At 62.5% G+C, this 19,902-nt stretch overlaps 3 protein-coding genes across 9 annotated transcripts; 1 reads left to right on the forward strand and 2 right to left on the reverse strand.

Moving 5' to 3' along the window:
* Positions 1–78: 78 nt before the first annotated feature.
* Positions 79–4,685, reverse strand: SLC34A1 (solute carrier family 34 member 1). Of its 6 annotated transcripts, none has more exons than XM_064458670.1 (13): positions 4,517–4,685; positions 4,164–4,331; positions 3,826–4,008; positions 3,260–3,388; positions 3,041–3,184; positions 2,822–2,933; positions 2,540–2,735; positions 2,230–2,325; positions 2,016–2,115; positions 1,609–1,776; positions 1,114–1,230; positions 836–960; positions 79–729 (listed from the first exon to the last, which is right to left on the reverse strand). In XM_064458670.1, exons 2-13 carry the CDS (start codon positions 4,264–4,266, stop codon positions 175–177), a joined length of 2,028 nt encoding a protein of 675 aa, XP_064314740.1. In that variant the 5' UTR covers positions 4,267–4,331; positions 4,517–4,685; the 3' UTR covers positions 79–174. The 6 variants fall into 6 exon arrangements, with proteins under 6 accessions (XP_064314740.1, XP_064314736.1, XP_064314735.1 ...); XM_064458666.1 differs by having other exon boundaries at positions 4,164–4,326; positions 4,517–4,605; XM_064458665.1 differs by having other exon boundaries at positions 4,164–4,280; positions 4,517–4,600.
* A 1,495-nt stretch (positions 4,686–6,180) lies between these two features.
* RGS14 (regulator of G protein signaling 14) lies at positions 6,181–14,653 on the reverse strand. Of its 2 annotated transcripts, XM_064458672.1 has the most exons (15): positions 14,431–14,652; positions 12,951–12,972; positions 11,574–11,728; positions 11,374–11,466; positions 10,650–10,793; positions 10,358–10,507; positions 10,049–10,169; positions 9,839–9,963; positions 9,559–9,762; positions 9,375–9,451; positions 9,071–9,197; positions 8,639–8,720; positions 8,408–8,466; positions 8,088–8,199; positions 6,181–7,779 (listed from the first exon to the last, which is right to left on the reverse strand). In XM_064458672.1, the coding sequence occupies exons 1-15, from the start codon at positions 14,632–14,634 to the stop codon at positions 7,544–7,546; spliced, it is 1,911 nt and encodes a 636-aa protein (XP_064314742.1). In that variant the 5' UTR covers positions 14,635–14,652; the 3' UTR covers positions 6,181–7,543. The 2 variants fall into 2 exon arrangements, with proteins under 2 accessions (XP_064314742.1, XP_064314743.1); XM_064458673.1 differs by lacking the exon at positions 10,650–10,793 and having other exon boundaries at positions 14,431–14,653.
* Positions 14,654–16,903: 2,250 nt separating this feature from the next.
* Positions 16,904–19,828, forward strand: LOC135314568 (ADP-ribosylation factor-like protein 3). Its single transcript, XM_064458116.1, has 6 exons — positions 16,904–16,921; positions 17,288–17,431; positions 17,520–17,636; positions 17,812–17,862; positions 18,652–18,837; positions 18,936–19,828. The coding sequence occupies exons 1-6, from the start codon at positions 16,904–16,906 to the stop codon at positions 18,981–18,983; spliced, it is 564 nt and encodes a 187-aa protein (XP_064314186.1). The 3' UTR covers positions 18,984–19,828.
* Positions 19,829–19,902: the final 74 nt, after the last annotated feature.

Below are 19,902 nucleotides of genomic sequence, written 5' to 3' on the forward strand. Positions count from 1 at the left end.
TAGTGGGCATCTGGCACCTGTAGCTCTGGCTGTCCCTCTGGCAGGGTTTGCAGAGACAGGAGCCAGAGACACACACCCGGGGTGCAGGCGCTTGGCATTTATTAGACACCAGCTGAGTGGGGATGGTGGAAACCGGGCAGCCATGGGAGCAGCAGCCCGGGAAACTGGTGCCGGCTAGAGCCGGGTGGCACCATGCAGGGGTGGGTGAGGAGAGCCCACCCGGAGAGCGGGGCTGGTCACATCCTCAGGGTAGGCGAGTGCAGGGTTGTCCAGCCCCAGCCTGGCCTTGTCACGGGGATGGCCCTCGCGCTCCTCCCAGCCCTCGGGGCTGCGGCAGCGGTCGGTGCAGCAGAGGGTGGCCCGGGTGATGAGCCGGTCAAGGGGCTGCAGCGAGTGCATCCAGGCAGGGAGGAAGTCCCAGGTCTGCAGCCATTTGGGCAGGCGGCCGGGGCTGCGCACCTGCAGAGCGTTCACCAGCCCCACGAAGAAGAGGAGGCCGAGGAAGGGTGCACCCACCCCCACCAGTGCCTGCCAGCCCGCCATGGAGATGCCAAAGATGAGGGAGGGCAGCAGGAGGAAGCAGACGATGAGGTACAGCACGGCAAACCAGCGGTACTTGGCCGTGCGCTCACCCAGTGCCTTGGCCATGCGGATGGGCAGGCGGGTGAAGGGCACCGGGTACCACAGAAGGATGCCAGAGATGTTGAAGAAGAAGTGGCAAAGGGCGATCTGCAGGGGTGGCATCCCTGTTGGGCCAGGCATGCAGGCTTCCCCCAGCCCCTGTCTTGCCCGGTCCCCCCCTGCCAGCCTGGCCATGGCCCTGGGCTGCCTGTACCTGGAAGGAGCTGGCCAGCTTGTCCCCTGGGCTGGCCAGGGCAGCCAGGATGGCGGTGGTGGTGGTGCCAATGTTGGATCCCAGGGTCAGTGGATAGGCGCGCTCTATGCTGATCACCCCCAGGCCTGCAGGATAGGCACCCCATCCTGTCCCATTGCTCCTCACCAGTGCTGTCCCCATGCTCTCCCAGGGAGGCAGGGCTCTGAGCGCCCCTCTGAGCACCCCAGCACCCACGGGCCATTGTGGGGGAGGCCAGCACGTGCTTGGCCAGGACTCACCGATCAGGGGTGTGATGGCTGAGGTGAAGACAGAGCTGCTCTGCACCACGAAGGTCATCCCAGCACCCACCACCATGGCGAAGTACCCAGTGAGCCAGCTGAGTGGGTGTGGGAGGTCTGCCACGACATGGCCACGGGCAAGGGCATGGACACAAGCATGGACACGGGCATGGACACATCAGCTGGGAGCAGCCCAGAGCTCCTATGTGGTGCTGGGGAGGGGGCTGTGGGGGCTGGGCTGTGGGTATGGGGTCAGGCTGGTGGCTGGTGGCCAGGACAGCTGGGGTAGGAAGATGTGGACACCAGGGAAGCCGTGACAGCCCTAAGCAGAACAGGGATCAGGAGCAGGCAGGGGACATGGGGGTCCAGGCAGGGATGGGGATTCGGGTCAGGCAGGGATGGGTCTGAGGGTGGCAGATGGGGCTGGGGCTGGGTGGCTGCAGAGCAGGGAGGGGCCCATCCCACTCACCCCACAGTGGTCCCTGTCCCACTCACCAGTGTTGATGACCTTCTGGATGGCTTTGGCCACCTGCCCCTTGAGCAGGGAGTTGAGGAGTTTGACCAGGAGGATGAGGCAGGTGCAGAGCACGATGAGGGACCCGGCCAGCAGCACCAGCCCCACGGCCAGGTCGGGCAGTGGCGTGTTGGTGAAGAGGTGTTCACCTATCCCACAGCAAGGCTGGGTGAGGGGCTGGGGCCAGCCTGGCCCTGCTCACAAACCTGCCCCCCCCCCAACAGCCCCACCCCTGGACCCCAGCCCCAACATCTCCCAGCCCCGCCCCACATCATGACTCCAGCCCCACGCCCAGCATTCCTTCATCCCACATAGGGCCCCCCAGCCCCAACTGCAACTCCACAGCCCCGTGCCCCTGGCCTTGCCCAAGCCCCCTGCACCCACTCACACTCCTGCCTGGTGGCGTTGTGGAGGCTCTTAATGCCCTTAGTGCTGCAGTGGTCGAGGGCTGTGCAGTTCGGGGGGGACCCAAGCCCCAAGGCAGCCATCTGCAGGGAAAGGGTGGGCTGCAGCTGGCACCACGGAATCCTTGCCAGTCCCTGCCCACCACTCACTCTCCGTGGGATTGTTTGGTGGCTCCAGCAGGGCCACGGGCCCCTCACCTGTGGGGGTGCAGGGCCACACCAGACACGAATGAGGCTCCGGTTGCGCAGGCTCTCATCCCCCATTGCAATGCCCGTGATCACTGACTTGTCCAGCTGCAACGACACACACACTGGAGAGGGCCCTCGGGGGCTGACAGCACCCCCAGCTAGGGGACTTCTTCACTGGGATGGGGACACCACTGCTAGCCTGGGGACATGGACATGACCACCATCAAAGGGACACTAGTGCTGGGGACATTGCCACCAACACACAGACAGCGATGCTGGGGGATCACCACCAGCCTGGGGACACCACGGCTGAGGAGACCTGAATGATTAGCTTGGTGAAGGGCTCTGTGATGATCTTCAGCAGGTCAGGGGCATCCTTCCCAGTGCGGATGTTGAAGGTGGCCACGACCAGATGGGTGACATGGTGCAGGTACCCGCTCACCACCTCCAGTGGCAGCAGGACCAGCACCGACAGCCAGTTGAAGCAGTCATGCACCGTCGCACCAGCAAAGGCCCTGCACAGAAGAGCCTGTTGGCATGGGGTGGCCCCTGGGAGCAGCCCCCAGCCCCCCCAGTCCCCTCTGCCCTGACCAGCTCTCACCGTTTGAACTCACTGCGGTCACCAGCCTGCATGAGGGCCACGATGGTGTTGGTGACAGAGGTGCCGATGTTGGAGCCCATGATGATGGGTATGGCAGAGCGTACTTCCAGCACTGGGAACAGAGTCCTGCTAGCCCAGCATGGCCCAGCTCAGCATGACCCTGTCCAGCCACGCCATCCCCCATCCTCAGGTCCCAGGGAACCCCATGGGTGCACTCACGCCCCGAGGAGACCATGCTGACGATTATGGAGGTGGAGGTGGAGGAGCTCTGCACCAGCACTGTCACCAGGATGCCCACCACCAGCCCAGCCACTGGGTTGGAGAGGATGGCATTGTCCTTGAAGATGTCCCCGGCTACCTTACCTGTGAGAGAGCATGAGTGGCAGGGTGCTGGCACAGTGGGTGCCACCAGCCACCCAGGTGCCCCTGCCACCCTACCTCCAGCCAGCTGAAAGGCAGAGCTGAGCACATCCAGGGAGCACACAAAGAGGTACAGGAACCCGAACATCAGGGGCACCTTGAGAAGGGAGACACAGATGGACTGGACCTTGACCCAGCACCCCAGCTCTGTGCAAGACAAGAGAGAGTGTTAAACACCAGCTGCAGCATGGCCCTGGCTCCCCAGGCTCCCATAGGCCCACACCATCTTCCTGTGTCCCCGGTGGGATGGTGCTAATGTCCCCAGCTATGCCACCACTTCCCAGGTCCCCTCCACATCCTTCCAGCCTGGAACACCTTGTGGTGACCACCTCCATTGCCCCTCAGCTCTGCCCATGGCACCCTGAGGGTCTCCGCTGCTGGCAGGCAGCCCACCATGCTGGGGCTCCATCTGGGGTGAGTGAGGCCTGGCACAGGGAGCAGCAGGAATTGCTACCAGTCCCAGGGGCAAAGCATGGGCTCTCCTGGCACCCCCATGGCCCCCCCTGGGTGCCTCCAGCAGGTCTCTAGGGTTCTCACCAACCTGGGTGCATTGTGCCTTGGGGGGCACACCCCAGGGGTCTCACCTGGCTTCTGCAGCTCATCCAAGCCCAGCCGGGGCCCCTGCCAGGGCAGTGCATCCAGCTCGTACCGCTCCCTGCCCTCACCCAGGCGCCCCGGGGAGCCAGGGCAGGGGAAGCCATGGTCAGGGCAAGGCACCGCACTGACGGTGAAGGTGCAGGCATGGGCACCTGGCAGCCGGTGCAGAGCTGTGAAGAGGGGGCACCATGTTACGGTCCCATCCTTGCGGGGACCCCCCCTGCAGAGGAGAGCTGGGCACTGCCCAGGCCAGGATTTGGCCAGAAGCAGTACTGAGCCCGGTGGGGAAAGGAAGAGGAGGAGGAGGAGAGCTGGGGGCACCTACCTTGTGGGCTGGGGCAGTAGGCAAACTGGGGTGCATGCACCACCCTTCCTCCCCGCACTGGGCAGCGAGGCAGGGCCGGGCTCTCCCTCCTGTAGGGCAGCATCACTCCTGCTGAGGCTGAGCAGAGGCAGCTGCAGGTCACTACGGTGGAGCCACAGCTGTGCTGCACTGACAACCACCAGCCCTCAGAATCCCTGCAGTGCTGGCACCACCAAGGAGGACCATCCCATCACCTGATAGTCCCCTGGGCCACCAGCCACTGTTGTACCACCCCAGTGAGCTCCCACAAGGGCAGGCAGCCCAGGTGGAGGGGACACGAGGAGGGGACCCCTCCTGCCCAGTGCCCTGCTCACCTGGGGCTGGCCGGGCACTCAGAGCAGTGCCATGTCCACATGCCACATCCACGCGTCCCCCCAGCAAAGTGGCCCGCAGTGCACTGCAGACCTTTATATGCACGCCAAGAGCAAAGTCTAAGGAGCCCTGTGTTGCCCCTCGCCTCCGCTCGCTGCTCACCTCCTCCCCAGAAATTCCTGCAGTTAATGGGTAATCCCGCGGCATCCCACGTCAGCCACGGCCCTGGGGTGGGATGGGGCACACGCCCCCAGGGTACTGCACTGCTGGCACACCCTGCTTCACCTGCAGGAGGCTCGGCATTGCCCCTGGGCAAGCAGCAGCCAGGCAGCGGGGAGAAAAGCCAGGGTGGTGCTGGAGCACAGTGCCTGAGGGGTGATGCTGGAGCAGCCTCAGCTCTCCATCACTTGGTGCTGGATGCTTCATCCCCTGCATGAAAGGAAGAGGAAGAGGAGAAGGGCCCAGTGCTGGCACTGCTGGGGTGTCCCAAACCGGAGGTGAGGCCACGTGGCACATCCACCATCTTCCATGCCATCTAAGCATCAGCTGTGAGGAACCTGGCTCTGCCCAGGGCATGCACCATCCTTGCCGCCAGGGCATTGGCAGTGGGTTATGTCAGCATGGGCGTGGTCCCTGTGTCCTGCTGCTTGTGGTGACAGTGGCACATGGCCCAGCTCAGCCCATGCCAGGGGCTCAGCATGGAGCAGCTGGCGGCACTGCGAGGGCTGTGTGGGGCAGAGCCCGTGTCTTCCCAGCATGTGTGATGCCAGGGTGGGCAGGAGCAGAGCAATGCCAGCATTGCCGTCACCACCTCGTCAACACCATTTATCATTACCCGCTGTTTACACACCTCTGGCCAAGTTTCCATCCACCCACAAGGTGCCTGGCCAGCTTGCATCCATGTCTGTCTCAGGGAGAGCCAGTGGCAAAGGCCCGTCCAGCCCTGGTGCCTGTGGGGCGTGGGGCACGGAGAGGCCTTGTGGCTGTCACATCCCCATTCATCTGGAACCGTGAACTCCTGAGACTCACCACCATGGACAAGCCAGACATGATTGTACAAGGGAAGCAAGTGGAGATCCCTTGGATACCCCAGGGTGCTCAGGGACAGCCAGCGGACATGCCAGCCTGAGGACCTCCATGCCACTGCTGGAGCATCACTGAGCCTCTGCCAAGTCACAAACTGTTGGAGCCGAATGCTCAGGAGGTGCCATGGCAGGGGACATGTCCTGCCTCTGCAGGGCCTGGGGACCTTCCAACCCTTCTGTCTACGGACAGTGGCACCTGCAGATCCCCATGCCAGGCTGTGGCAAGCAGGAGGCCGATGCCCACGCTTGTCCCATGCCTGGGAGCCCTTGGCCAGCTGCCCCCACAATCATTAACCCAGTGAGGCCCTGGCAGCTCCAGCTGTCACTCATTGACAGGGTCAGGGCTGAAGTCCTTGGCCGTGTCAGCCCTGCAGTGTCCCCTACACCATCAGTGGTACTGGGAAAACAAGATCCTGGCACTGCCCCTTGCTGCTGGGCAGTAGGGCACCGGGGCTGAGGGCTGGCTACAGCCCTGCCCTGGCCCTGGGGGGCTCCGTGGGGTATGAGGGAGCTGGGGGGACATTGCTGTTGGGAAAACCACCATCCAGCCTCGGCAGCAGAGGAAGAAGAGGGATGCAATGTCCAGGCAATGCTCTTTATTTCCCCCGGTTTCACACCACAGATGTGACTGAGCAGCACCACAGAGACACAGGGGGGCTCTGACCTGGGCCGCAGGGCCGCAGCCGGCCGTGGCAGTGTGGGCCTGGGTGGACATGCCCTCCCAGTCCCTGCACGAGCCCTGGGGTTGCCTTGGGCCACCTCTCTGCCTCTGGCCAGGCAGTGGTGACAGAGCAGTGACCCAGGGAAGGGCTCCAGCACACACGGTCTATGGAGGGATCTCCTGGCTGCTGTTGGGGTGCTGCCTCCATTGCAGACTGTGTCTGGGACGTCTGGAGACACATGGCTGCTGGGGATGGGACCCACAGGGTGCAGCCAGGTCCATCAGAGCCAGGCTCAAGGTTACAGTGCAGCACAGCCACCAGCATGGATGCCAGGCTGGGCACACGCTGGGTACCTGCACACAAGGCTGAGATGGCCAGCACCCAGGGATGCTGCATTCCTCTGGCACCAGGCAGGCCTATTCCTGAGGGCCGAGTACCCACAGCCCCAGCTGGGCCAGGGCAGGGGAACTACGGATACCTGTTCCTCCGGGGTTGCTTCAGCAGCTGCCCACACAAGGCCTCCCTGTGGGACAAGGAAGGCTTCTTTAGCACGACCTGCTGGCTCTGTCTCTTTCTGCTTGGGGCAGGAACCAGGCACCCTGCTCCACAATGGCAGTGCTATCGCAGCAGGATCAGGCCCAGCCATGCTCACGCAATGCAGACGGTAACAACCTGCCTCGGGCACAGGCTGGCAGGGCCATGCTTACCTTCCCTGGGAAGGGTAGACTTGCACATCAACAACAGGGGAAGCCCTGTTCCCTCGGGGTCAGGGACCGGATCCAGCCCTCAGCTCCAGACACACCTTCTCCTGACCCTGCCTGCCTGCAGCACTGGGGTTTGGGGCTGGACCCTACCTTGCCACCCCACCTACCCTCTCTACCCCACAAGCCCTTTGGCTGGAAGGGTGCTTTCCCACCCAAACAGTCAGTGGGGCTGTGCCAGCCCGGCACAGGCAGGATTTGCTGGGTGGGCAGTTCTGCCACAGGCAGAGGCACTGGGCAGGACAGCACCAGGCATGCGTGGGACATTGCAAAGTGCTTTGCAATAGGGGTTCAAACTATGTACAGGACCCCCTTGACGTGCACCAGGATGCAACCCCACTGAGGGGCATGGCAGCTGCTAAACCACTCACAGCGACACGACACAACAGTTTGGGACAGGATGTGGATGAATCTGCAGTCCGGGCAGTGTCAGTGGTGCAGGGCAAGGGCTGTTGAGCCCTGTGTTGAAGCCCAGCATGGCCCGGGGGTACCACGTGCCAGGTGCAGACGTGCAGCAGGACTCATCGGAGCTCGTGGTCGACCGCAGGCTGAGCCAGCGTGGGCTCTGTGGGCTGAGGATGGCCGTTTCCCTCAGAGCCTGGGTGAGGGGTGTGGGGCTGATCCGACCCACTGCAGGCGCTGTCGTGCTGCCCAGGAAGCTGAAGGAAGTCAGGCAGGACCAGGTCCTCCTTGGAGAGCAACCCACGCTGGTCATTGGCCCGGCAGCTCTGGGCACGGTTCAGTAGCTCCACCAGTCCTGGGGGAAAGGCAGGTCACGCACCTGAGCCCGGCACTCAGGCTCCTGTCCTAATGCCTCGGCTGCCCTCTCCACCTGGCGTGACCCTGAATGTGCCCCAGGCACAGCATCTGCACCTTCTCCCTGCTCCATGCCAGCACCCATGGGACCCTGCACCCATCCCCAGCACACTGGGGGACCCCAAGTCCCCCATAGCACATCCCCAGCATTGTGGGACCCTGCGCTCATCTTCAGCAAACTGGGGGCCCTGCAACCCTCACCCCGTGTTTTGCCCCAGCCCCTCAGGTTTCAGACATGCCAGGTCTCACCTTCCAGGTCGTATGTGCGGCGGTTCAGGTTCGTGGCAGCTGCAGACCGGGGCCGGGAGAATGAGGGCATCTCCCACAGCGTGTCAGACTCTGTTCCTGTTGAGCTTCCCTCCTGCGATGAGCAGCCCAGGCCTCAGCGATGGGGCAAGGAAGCAGTGTTCCCCCAGCCCATGTCACCATTGCCCTCCCACAGCCTGGTTCCCGCCTTGCCACCCACTGCCCGGTCCCGTGGCATGTGTCAGGATCGCACACCTTCCCCATGGACCATGGCAGCAGCTGTTGGGGCATCTCTGACCGGGGTGGTGGGATATTGAGCTCACCTCACTACGGAGTGGGGAGGGGGCGGCCGCAGCCTCAGCACTTTCCATCACTCGTATTTCTGCAAATTAAGTGATGGTCAGCACCCCAGTCCTGGCCCAGCTGGTGACAGGATGGAGCCCATCCCAGGAAGCAGGAGGCATGGCCAGCAGAATGCAGCCTGGCCCTGGGAGTGCTCTGGGTGTGGGACCTGGCCTGTAGGGGGGACACAGCTTGGAGGGGCAGACACTTACCTGCCAGTGTTTCCAGGACGAGTTTCTGAGCAGCCACTGTGCTGACTAGCTTCTCCAGGTCCACGGTGTCTGGCTCACCTTGCTGCAACAGGAAGAGCCAGCCAGTGTCATGCTTGCTCTCGCACAGCAAAGGCACCCAGGCTGAGGACCTGTGAGCTCCCTGGCCAGACTCTGCTGGGTCACAGGCTGCACAGTGCAGAGCACACCCACCGGTCCCTCCTGGCCCACTGTGGGGTGCCACAGCCCATCTCAGACACTGGTGACCCTCCACAAGCTCGCACGTTGCCCCTGGCATGGACTGTTGCTCCCTACCACCTGGTCACTGCCAACAGCCAACAGCCCCTGGCCCAAGCCTCAAACCTGGGCCACCCCCACACACAGCATCCTGGCTGCAGGAGGCTGGGTCTGTGCCACCGAGGTGTGAGCCCTCACCCGCCGCAGCAGCACCAGCTCCATGCTCACGCCGTACTTCCCCAGCACGGGCTGCAGCGCTTCCCGGATGCGCTTGGTTGACTTTGCTGTGATTCGGATGGTCTTATTGAGGGAGGAGATCTCCAGCCTGTACAGGGGGAGAAGAGGCTGTCTGCAGGCAAACACAGACAGGCAGGACAGGCAGGGGCAGAGGCAGGGTGTTCAGCACTGCCTGGGGGTTGGGTGTGGGGCACCGCAGGAGGCCACATGTGATACGGACCAGACACATGTGGGCAACAGCATCAGCCCCGAAGCTCCCACTCACTCAAAGCTTATCCTGTTCTCCAGCTTCACCTCCTGGTCTGCCAACACGGAGGAGTCCTGGTCTAGCACCAGCGCTTTCTGCAAGAGCCAAACGATCAGAAGAGAGCAAGCAGAGTGGCACATGGTCCCAGCCCAGGGACAGTCTGGTTGGCAGGAGCACCCTCTCCACCCCTGCTCCACCCTACCTGCTCATTCCCCACCAGGTAGACCTTGACATCAGGGAGGCTGAAGCCACGCTTCTCGCATATCCCTGCCAGCATGTCGCGGATGGAGTGGCCAGGCCGGACAGAGGCCAGTGAGGCTGTACCATCAGGCAGGTACACACAGCAGTACTTCATGGGCTTGGCCGGCAGTTCTGCCTCACTGCCTCCCAGGCTCTTCCGATGGCCCTGCAGGAGGGATGTGGTGGGATAAGCACAGCCAGTGGCAGCGTGATGCTGTGGGGCTGGTGTGGTGACAACTCACCTCTGTCCAGGGGCTGGTGGCTGTGCTGGCCGAGGACAGGAAGCCCAGGTCCAGGCTGGCTGAGGAGTTAAGTGAGCCCTGGGACTCCCGCCACAGCATGGTGCTCCCACCGCCTTCTCCCCCCTCTAGGACAGACAGAGGGGTGGTGGGGACCACAGGCACCCTTCAAGGGTGGCACAACCCCTCTGCCCCACTCAGCACAGCACCTACCTGCCCAGGAGGGCTCCCGCCGCTCTCCCTTCCTGAAGGACCGGCGGGGGCTACGGTTGGCACCACTGCCTGCTGTCTCCACTCCCAGTGGGAGGGACTTGCCCAGCTTCAGCTTCGACTTCTGGGGTGAATAGAGAAGCATCTCAGCATGGGGACATCCAAGACTGCCCAATCCCTTTCCCCGGTCCCCCAAACCGCTTGTCCGTCCTCAACCTGGGGCTGGGTTTGCTCCAAGCAGCAGGGACGGACCCATCACAATTTTCTCAGGCCAAGGAACAGGTCCCTGTCCCCCATTCCCATCCCCCTCACCTTGCTGAGGTCAGGCGGGGGACTGCTGCTGCGGGAGTGGGGCCGCAGGTCAGGCAGGGGCTGCCCCTGGCTCTCTGCCCGCAGGCAGGCCTGGTAGAGTGGGGATTTCACAAAGCGCGTGTAGCTGTCAAACTTCATCAGGTTAAAGATCTGCAAAGGGAGGATGTGTGTGATTAAGACCCCTGCCCACCTACAGCTCAGTCTGGCCACTGCCCTGTGGCATGGCCCCATGGCAACAGCAGCGATGCTGGGTGATGTGCAGGGTGGGCTGGAGCACAGATGCTGCTCGTACCTGGAGCTGCTGGATACGAAACATGTCTGGGGAGGGGGTGGCCAGCATGTCCTCCCCAATCCAGGCCTGCTTGTCAATGTTCACGGGACTGACTGAGTGGCTGGAGAGGAACTCATCGTAGATTCGCCGTGCCTCCTGGGCCAGCTGGGGGAGCAGGGAGTCAGGCTGGGACCAGGAATCCCTTCCTCACTGCTACCCTGTGGGGAGCCCCTGGCTCATCCCATGGAGCCACCTGAGCCCTGAGGGGCCAAGTCCCCTCTGGGACCAGCTTGGTACCTGGGCTTCAGAATGGGCATCAGAGCCAGCCGTCCCCACGCAGTGCCAAGCTCTGGGCACAACATGACAGTCTCTCCACAGAGGTACAGCCCGAGGTAGGAACCATCCCCCCAGCTGCATGGCTCTGTCCCCATGAGCCTGTCTAGCTCTCTGCCCTTGCTGTTGTGTCCTCCCAGCAGCACTCCTCCTCCTCTGGCTGCCCAGGGGGGAAGAAGCACATCCTGCTCCATGGGGCAGGCAGTCCCAGCTGTGGCTTTTCAGATGCACATCACATCTTTCTCCTTATCACTCCCACAAGACAACCCAGCTGGCTCAGCCTCCCCAAACAGGGGTCTGCCAGAATCCTGGGACATGCAGGCACGACAGCAACCTCCACCTCTGCCCACATCCCTCCTAGCAGCTGCGTGACCCAGGCTTATTCGCACTGTGGCTGCGTGGAGGCTGGTACCTGCTGTGTGTCACTAGCCGGGATCTGCTGGAAGCGCTCGCATGCCTGCCAGAAGTAGACGTTTTCGGCGCTGAACTCCTTCTTGAGGAACTCCTGCAGGGAAGAGAGAGCTGCTGGCTTGGCCGGCACCGTGCCTGTAGGATGGCTGGCTGCCAATGGCAAAGGGAAGCAGGGACTGAGGTCTGGGATGCAGCACTCACAGTGAAGTAAGTGACGGCCACGCGGTCCTGCAGCAGCGTCTCAAAGGATTCGGCCCAGCTGGCCACAGAGCCCTGTGCGGAGCCGCAGGTGGCCGGTGGTCCCGGCAGGCTATTCACGCTGTGGTTGCTGCCACGGGCCCTGGAGGTGTTTAACTCTGAGAGAGAAAAATGGTCAGTTCTGGCTGCTGGGGTGTCACTGAATGTCACCCCCACATTACACCCCATATCTGTAGCAAGTTTATCTGCCTGATCCCGATCGGAGCTGGCAAGCCCCCGGGTAGGGAATGCAAAGAAAATCACAGCAGCGTTCTTGGCGGATCGAGTGCAATGATGCCACAGCTTGCACCTTCCAGCATGACAGCCATCCCCGCCAGTACTGGTCATCCTCCCCTCCCCAGGGTGTCACCGTGACTCCACCTGTGACTCATCTCCCAGGGGAACAAAGCCCATACATGGGGATGGCACCCATCTGGGGAGGGAAAGCAGGGGTGGAAGGGGACATGGGGGGCACATGATGTGAAGGGAAGGTCAGATGATGGGTGAGGTGCCTGAACTTCTCTGCTCCTCTGGCCATGACAAGGAACAAAGTCAGCAAGAGTAGGGCACAGAAAGTGTCATCCCCATGTCCCAACCCCAAGGAAACCCTCCCTCGGGGAAACCCAAAGTGACCTTGCATTCAAACGGAGTCCTTCAGTCAAAAAGCTGGAAGTTCCCAGGGGCAACCCCAGCTTTTGAACTGGTTTGGCTGGTGAGCAACTGGGAGCAGAAGGTCATTTGCAAGAGAAGGTAAATGTATGCAAGCAGGGCTCTCCTGGCAAAGCCAGCGGGCACAAAGGAGGCGGCAGGGTGCTGCTTTGCCAGGCTCCCCACCCTTCTCCTCCTGTCCAAAACACTGGATAACTGTGCACACCCTGTGCATGCAGGTGGGAACAGCAGCCACTGACACCCCATGCTGGAAGGATCATTCAGCAGGGCTGAGATGGGCAGATGAGCCATCTGAGATATCCAGTGCATAATGAGACCAACAGACAGACAGACTCCCTCAGGGAACCTGGGGCTGGCTGGTACCCAGGTTCTGCTTTCCCCAGGAAGCCCCTCAGCCCCCAGCACCCAAGGGTGCCAACTGAGCAGCCTGAAGGGAAGGACAGGTAACATGGGGCCGTGCGGGAGGAGTGGGGGGATATGGAGAGTCTCTGGCACAGGGCTCAGCCCAGCACTGTGGGGGCCTGGCTGTGCACCCGCCCACAGCACAGCCTGTGCTGACACAGGACCTGGTGCTCTGCTGGCTCCTTGCCCCTGGCACCAGACTGTCTGTGGGCTTCCCCCTCCCCTGAAGATGATGCTGGCCTCCCGTCCCGGAGCAAAGAGCAGCCTTACCTCCATCTGACACAGCTGGGCCCTGTGGGGGTGGAGAGAAGAGAGGTGAGAGGGGGCACAAGGCATCTGCCGGCCCAGTGGAGCGGTACCCAGGCAGGTGGCAGTGTCAGGGCAAGGCCAGTCCGAACCCAAGAGCAAGGGACATGGGCTGCCAGCAAACACCACTCTGGTGTTATCTGCAAACAGGATGGCTGCCCCACAGCAGGAGCAGGACACAGGGCTCCCAGCCTGTGGGCAGCGAGCAGGGGTGGGAGGTTACGAGGGGTGCACAGATTTTCTCCCACCTTCTGTGCATCTGCTGCCCTGGGCCCAGGCCAGCAATTGGGAAAGGGCAGATGCTATCAGAAGTAACCCCGCCAATGCTGCCAGGGGAGGAGAGAAGCAGCCTCCCCGGCACAGGAAGAGGAGGGGAGGAGGGGAGGGAAGGAAGGACAACCACAGCCCTAGGCAGGCAAACTGACTGCTCCCTCCTTCCTTGGGGCCTGGGGCTACTGGAGGGCAGATGGCCAAAAATGGGGTCTGGGTCCTGCCAGAGCTGCCAGCCCTGGGCAGAGCAGGACAGAGTGCCCTGCAGCACCCCTGGGCTGCCCCAGATGCCTGCCCCAAGACCTAAAGCAAGCAGGCAGATGGGCAGAGCCCCCACTGTCAAAGACCAGTCAAGCACTCCCTGCACAGTGCTGCCTCTCATTGCCTGCCTGGGGCCACACTGAAGCGGTCCCCTTGACCTGGCTGGCCAGTACCCGTACCCTGCCAGCCCCACGCACTCCAGCCTGTCACCATGCCAGACCCACACACCCCTCCCTGCCTCCCCTGCCTCCTACCCCAGCCCCACTGTCCCACCCCTGCCTGTCCCTGCCACCCCACCCCACACGCTGCTGCCATGCTCCTTACCCAGCCCCACACACCCCTATCTTGTCATCTGCTTGCTCTCCCCCATCCATCCCTGTTGCCCACACCCACATAGCTCTGGCCTGCCTGTGCTGCCCAGTCCCACGCAACCCAGCACTGCTGACTCCTGTTTACCCCAGCCCCACACATCACTGCTTGCCCATTAACCCAGTGCCATACACTCCCACTTATATCACTGTCTCAGCCTCACAGATCCCTGCCTCCTCATCCCCATAGCCCCACATATCCCTGCTTGCCTGTTATCCAGCCCCATTTTCCACTGCCTGCCCTAATACCCTTCTACATCCCTGCCTGCTGTGGATACCCAAGCCCCATACACCCCTGCCTGCCCGGTACCTAGCCCCACACCCCCTGCCTGCCTGTTATCCATCCCATACCCCTTTGCCCGCCTGCTACCTGGCCCCATACATCCCTCTGCCTACCCATTATCCGCCCCAAAGCCCCCTGCCTGCCCGTTATCCGCCCCAGACCGCCCCCCCCCCCCGCCTGCCCGGTACCCGGCCCCACGCCGGGCGGGGCCGCCCCGGAGGATTGGGACTGGCGCCCCGGGCCGGGCCGGGCCGGGACTCACCATGCGGCCGTTGTGGACCAGCAGCAGCTTGGCCTTGCCCTGCATGCCTGGCACCGCCCGGCCCAGCCCGCTACCGGCGCGGCCCGCGGCCCCGCAGCATCCCCGGCCGGCGGCGCGGTGCGGTGCGGAGCGGTGCAGCCCTCCCGGCCCGGCCCGGCGCTCCCCGGCACTACCGCTTTCGGCTGCCACAGGAAGTGTCGCCATGGGAACCGAGACCGCAGCGGGGGGAGCGGAGCCGCCCTCCCGCCCCGTGCCGCCTCCGCCACCGGCCCCGGCACCGCCCCGGTGGGCCCCGGCCCCGGCCCCGGCTTCTGGCCAGGGGGCGCCGCGGCCCCGTCCCCATGCCCATCTCCATCCCCGTCCCTGTCCCTGTCTCCATCCCCATCCCTGTCCCCATCCCTGTCGCCATCCCCCACCCCATCCCCATCCCTGTCCCCATCCCCATCTCCATTCCCATCTCTGTCCCCATCCCCATCCCTGTCCCGGTTTCCATCTGCACCCACATTCCCATGCCCAGCCCTATCCCTGTCATCATCTGCATCTCTGACCCCATCCCCATCTGCATCCTCATCCCTGTCCCTATCCCCATCTGAATCACCATCCACATCCACAACCCTAACCCTGTCTCCATCTGCATCCACATCTCTGACTCCATCCCCATCCCCATCTGAATCCCCATCAGAACCCTGTCCCAATCCCCATCCCCATCCCACTCAGTCCCCATGGCCAGCATGGCCTGTGCTGTCTTGGCATCACCGCTCCCAGCCCCAAGGGGGCTCCTCCCGGGCATCCCATCACCCCAGGGAAGGGGCTGCAGGGGGGCACCAGCACACCCAATGCACCCCTCCACCAGCCTGCTGCCACTCGCCCTGCTCACACCCGGCTCTGCGCCAAGCAGGGGCTCTGGGGATGGTCCCTAGGGCCACGCTGCTGCTGCCATTAGCAGCTGGTATTCGGGGACAGTCGCCTGTGCTGTGGATGCCGGCAGAGCCTGGCAGAGAGGAGTGGTGGACGTGCAGCTTGGAGTCACCAAAGTGATGCCTAAGCAGTTTTCCCCATCTCCTAGGTTGGGGTTCCATGTTCATCAGCAACCACAAACCAGTCAAGGATATTTTAGGATATTTGTTAGGAAATATAAGTAACTAACAGTTACAGGATAAACCACAGAGCACCATGGCAACCCACTCATGGAAATGCTAATAACTGGGACGTAAGGTGGGTGATTAACCTATCAAAAGCAGAACCCTCATATTAAGTTGGGTGCAGATCTATGCAGAGAAAAATGAAGTGTTCCCACCGTGAACAGGCACAAAAGCAGCGCGGCATTAGCAGCCGCAGCCCTGGCAGGGTCTATGGGCAGGGGGTAGCGAGGTGGCCTCTGCTGCTGCCCCTCTGCCTGCTGTGGCACGGAGCAGCAGTGTGGGGGGGTGATCCTGCTTCTCCTGTTCCCTTTGTCAGAGTGTAGCTGCGTTGTTTGGCTTGGCTTTGCAATGGGAGTTATAAATAAAAATGTCTCACCAAGAGTGCGTGACTCACGGTCCTTACCACAAGGATAACCTCTCTGCTGAGAAACCCGATCTGAGGACTGAACTGCAGCATGCAAGAATCAAAGACATTGCTTAGTTAACATATTTAATCCAAATGGTGAACGGATAAGCCCCTCACCCTACCTGGGCTGGGGTGGGCTGCTGCGGAATGTGCCTGTGCCCCTCTGGACCCCTGTCCTGTGCCACCCTCGACCTCTGGCTGCCAACAGCCCAGCCCTCGACCTGCTCCAGGGTCTGGTGGTTTCCCTCCGACAGCAGCAGGGATCTGCTGCAGTGGCTGACGTGGCCTTGAGCAGCTCCAGCCTCAGTGTTACTTCCAGCCACCCTCCAAGTGGGCAGCTCAGGGGTGCTGGTGTCACCTCACCCTGCTTGGGTGGGACGGGACGTGGGGATGTGCTGAGGCATCACCCCTCACAGGGAAGACTGTGTCAGCTCTGGGCACCAGGCACAGCCGTGCCTGGGGCCTGCCCGTGCTACCTAGGCAGCATGCAGCTGCCGGAGGCTGGGGCTGCATTGCCTCTGCAGGGATCACAGCCCGGCTGCATGGCTCCATCCCACAGCCGTGCTTTGACCATGGTGACACCCATGGTGCTCGGGTACTGCATCCTCCTGCAGTGCTGCTGTCCCCAAGTCAGAGCCTGACCCCGCGGGGAGAGGGTTGCCCTATGCACCAGTGCCCTGGCCCGGCGGGACCTGGTTTATCCCAGGGGTAGGCGACGGCGGGGCGACAGCTGGCTGGGGGATTTGCCGAGGGCATTCTTTAATGCTGTGGGTAAATGGAGAAACAGCAGCTAATTCTGGAGCCCATAATCCTCTTCCTCCCCTGGGGTTGGGGAGTGTGCCAGTCACGCAGCCGCTGGCAGGCCCCGGGGACGAGCCCCTGGCAGGTCCCCAGGTGCGCCGCGGGCCAGAGTGACTCCCAGACCATGGGCGATGTACAGAAGGTAAGCAGGGTCCAGTGACATCCTGCCTGTGCCAGAGTGGGTGTGCTGGCACTGGTCTGCAGTGTCACGCAGCCTGGCAGAGCAGGACCAGGGCTTTACCCTGGGCTTGTCCCCTGAGCACACCCAGGAGCTGGCAGTGCTCCCAGGGCAGGGGCAGCACACCCTGGGGGGATACTGGGGCTGGGTGGATCTGCCATGGGGCCACTCCAAACCTGGACACCTTGGGAGCCAAGCCCTGGCTGTCGCTCGGGCCATAGACACAGGGCACCCATGGCCAACAGGATACTTAGCTCCCCCCTCCAAAATGAGGGTGCTCTGCTGTGACCCAGCACCCTACAGGGCTCCCCAAGCACCCTGTGCCCCCAGGGGCTGCTCTCCGTCATCCAGAGGCTGAAGGGTTCCGTGGAGCAGGAGCTCCGCATCATCCTGCTGGGGCTGGACAACGCAGGGAAGACCACACTGCTGAAACGCCTGGCGTCTGAGGAGGTCAGCACCATCACACCCACCCAGGTAGGTGCTGCTGGGGGTCACGGGCAGCAGGAGGGTGGCAGGTCCTACCCTCCCCTTGGGTGACGCTGGGGTTTGTGTCCCCGTGCAGGGCTTCAACGTAAAGAGTGTCCACTCGCATGGCTTCAAGCTCAATGTCTGGGATATTGGGGGGCAGCGCTCCATTCGCTCATACTGGAGAAAGTATTTGGGCAGCACCGACCTGCTGGTGAGTGGGGTAGCCCCCTGCAGCTCCCCGCAGCCCCCTGCAGCCCCCCGTGTGAAGAGCTGTGCCCTCTGCACGGCTTGTCCCCCAGCAGAGCCCTGCGGCCCTCACAGAGGGCAGAGGGCTGTGCAGCTGGGCGAGGAGGAGCCACTGACTGTTCCTTTCCTCCCCTTGGCAGATTTATGTCATTGACAGTGCAGACCAGAAGCGTTTCGAGGAGACCGGGCAGGTATGAGGGGTCTGGATGGGGGTGGCTGTGGGGGCCTGGGGCTCGGACCTGGCTGGCACCAGCTCTTTGAGGACTGGAGAGGGGAGCGAGGCTGCTCTCTACCATGGGGCAGCACCGCTGTGGGGGCCATGTTGTCCCTAGAGCTATGCGGGAGTGGCTTGTGGTCAGGATCTCAGAACCACACCACCCCATGGCAGATCTGTGCCCAGCAGATCCCACTGAGCTGGGTGTGATGCCCATGGGGTACCCGACATGGGGGTGACTTTGCCCCCAGTGAGAGCAACCCCCTTGGTCACCAGCCTCATGCCCTCCTCCCCAGCACCAGTTTAGTGTTACGACCAAGCAAAGGTTTACAAGTAGTGAATTCAGAGTTACAACCCCTGGGAATGAAGCTGGAGAGCGGAAGGTGGGACTCCGTGTGCCAGTTGCGGCTGTACCAGCACCAGACGGCGGCATGGGTGTGCTAGACAGCACGGGGCTGACAGCAGCCTCCTGTAGGTGCCCTTTGCCCAAGGCTCTTGGTGCCAGGAGTGCTTCAGTCCTCAAGCAGTAGTGCATGCTGCTCCTGAGCTTTCTTTAGGGCAGATGGAGCTTCGGGGGTGCGTGTCTCTCTCAGGATGCCGAGACCTCTTCTTTGGCTGCAGTAGAACCCCAGAGAGAGGGGGGTGAGGCATTTTGGGGACTGAGTTGCCCCAGCCTGCCCTGGGCAGCTCAGGCAAGTGGCCAGGTAGCTATGTGGAGGAGGGCAGCAGTGGGCAGCAGCCCTGGGAGACGGTTCTCTCTTTGCAGGAGCTGGCAGAGCTCACTGAGGAAGAGTCTCTCACAGGGGTCCCGCTGCTGGTGTTTGCCAACAAGCAGGACCTAGTGACTGCAGCCCCTGCAGCCGAAATTGCGGAAGGACTGAGACTCCACACCTACCGAGACCGGGAATGGCAGATCCAGGCCTGCTCAGCCTTGTCTGGGGAAGGAGTGCAGGTAGAAAGACAGGGGCCTGCAGGCTCTGCAGAGGTGGGAGAGGACCCAGGACCTGCCATGGTTTTGGAGCTGTGCTCATGTCTCTCTCTTCTCTCCAGGATGGGATGAACTGGATTTCCAGCCAGATCATGAACAGGAAGAAGTGAGAGATGCAAAGTGCCAGACTGGTCTGAGCTGCAGGACCCTAAGCCATGGCCAACCCCCCTGATCCCTAGACTCCTCCAAGGGCTCGGCTGGGCCCTGAGCCTCAGACTGCTGTGCCTAGATATGCTTCGTACCCAGCCTTTCCCTAATCGGTTGGCTTCCCCTCTCCCTGCTTCCTGGGCTTACATGGGCTCCTTTACCCCCCAACCCTCCTGCAGCCCCAGTGCTGTTGGAGGGAAGCACACATCCCATTGTGTCAAGGGCTTGCACACCTCCAAAACAAAGAACTGGCTCCAGACTTGTCCACCCACACTGCTGGCACATGCTATGGAGGCTGCTGCACCACGCACACTGCCCAGGGCATGCTGGACACCCCACCATGGCACTGGCTACACCCTGACATGGCACATACAGCCGAATGGTGTGGATTCCCCTCCACTCCCATAGGATGTGACTGGTGCTGCCCCATCCATGGCAGCTGGCTCGGGAAGGGCTCGGTTCAGTATCTTTTGCTTTCCAGAGGAGCCCCCACGTGTGCACAGGACCTGGGACAATTGCAAAGACACAAAAAGGACCTGGCCACACAGTCACCAGTGGAGAGGTTTCATTGCCTGGTGACAGCCACGGTTGCAGCCACGCTGCACATGCCACCGAGAGGGACCACTCCGCACAAGCCCCAGGGAAGCGCACTGCCCTAAACACACCCAAGCTGCGGCTTCTGTTGCCCTGCTGAAGATGTCCATTCTGTGGGTGGAAGGTGCAGCTCCCTGGCCACTGCAGCCACCATGGCTGAGCGCCTGCACCACTGGGGGCAGATGGGAGACAAGCAGCCAGGAGCCTACTGCTTTGCCAGGCCCCGGGCTACAGCCCTGCCCGCTCGCAGGTGGCCCTGCGGCCCTGAATAAAGCTGCATGTGACCCT

Source organism: Phalacrocorax carbo, chromosome 8 (genome assembly GCF_963921805.1).
Source record: "Phalacrocorax carbo chromosome 8, bPhaCar2.1, whole genome shotgun sequence".
Lineage (NCBI taxonomy): Eukaryota > Metazoa > Chordata > Aves > Suliformes > Phalacrocoracidae > Phalacrocorax > Phalacrocorax carbo.